Source organism: Anopheles bellator, unplaced genomic scaffold (assembly GCF_943735745.2).
Source record: "Anopheles bellator unplaced genomic scaffold, idAnoBellAS_SP24_06.2 scaffold02842_ctg1, whole genome shotgun sequence".
NCBI lineage: Eukaryota > Metazoa > Arthropoda > Insecta > Diptera > Culicidae > Anopheles > Anopheles bellator.
Window position 1 is genome coordinate 1 of NW_026686964.1, and position 1,127 is coordinate 1,127.

Genomic DNA, 1,127 nt, shown 5'->3' on the forward strand with positions numbered 1-1,127 from the left:
TGCCAAGACCACAATACCGATGGAATTTCTAATTAGCAATTTCATCCTGTACTCGAAGGACGCTATGTGGCTGAAGGAGACCAAATTGTAAGCCTGCCAGTCCGAAACTGATCTTATATTGGTACCTTTGTGTGTGATAAAATGGCAGTCTGGATGAGAGTAATCATAGCAATCATTGACATCACGGACACAGTCAAATGACGGTGTGAAGCAGCTGAGTTTGCTCTGAACCACCGTTGAAAAAAAGGAAAATAATGAAGGAATTCACCACCCATGATAAACAATATCTTTTTGACACGCAACAAAGACAGGTCTTTATTGATTTAATTTATTATTTGTGAGATACGTAATAGGGTAAGAAAATCATTCCGTTCCCTTCTTGCTCTGCTACTTGGGACTATGTTTTCTTCGTTGTTACTGTCGTTATTTCAGAACCGAAATGTTCGCGTCATTGGTCACAACTTTTCGACATTTAACCACAGTCCACCCTCGATGGACAGGGCGAGGCTGGAGGGGTTGATCTTCAGCGGCACACGCATTTTGTGCGATACGAGCGAAAAGCGGAAGTGCTTCAGTAGATACACCAACCCAATTCTGGCCTGCATCATCCCGAAGCGCATGCCAATGCAATTGCGCGGACCTTCGCCGAAGGGCAGAAAAGCGAACGGATGGCGTTTGGCACATTCTTCCACCGAAAACCGCTCCGGATCGAAACGCTCTGGTTCGGGGTAGTAGTCGGGATCGTGGTGAATTGCGTACACCGGAACCAGCACGTTCAGCCCTTTGGCGAGTACCGGAGAACTGCACTCGAACGGTACGCGGTACTCCTTGGTGACTTTCCTATTTAGAGTTGTTGCCGGTGGATACTTCCGGAGTGATTCTGCAAATGAGTCATTGAGCAAATGCAAATGCATTGAGAACAATTTTCCTAAGCGATCCCATAATGCTCATACAGACCGTTAATGCACTTTTCAATGTACTTCATTTCGTGCAGTGCCTCGTAGGAGATTGAATTTCCATGGTTCTTCAGAACGGTGGTAACTTCCTGGCGCGCTCGATCCTGAAGTTCCTGGTGTAACCCCAACTCGTACAGACAGAAGGACATCGTTGTGGAAGACGTCTCAAAG

General features: G+C 46.3%; 1 protein-coding gene across 1 annotated transcript; it reads right to left on the reverse strand.

The window, feature by feature from the left end:
- Positions 1 to 455: 455 nt before the first annotated feature.
- LOC131214834 (probable cytochrome P450 6a13) lies at positions 456 to 1,123 on the reverse strand (the record flags this gene model as incomplete). The annotated part of the gene is made up of 2 exons (XM_058209167.1): positions 456 to 880; positions 958 to 1,123. Coding segments are annotated over 2 exons (591 nt in total), but the record flags the coding sequence as incomplete, so codon positions are not given.
- Positions 1,124 to 1,127: the final 4 nt, after the last annotated feature.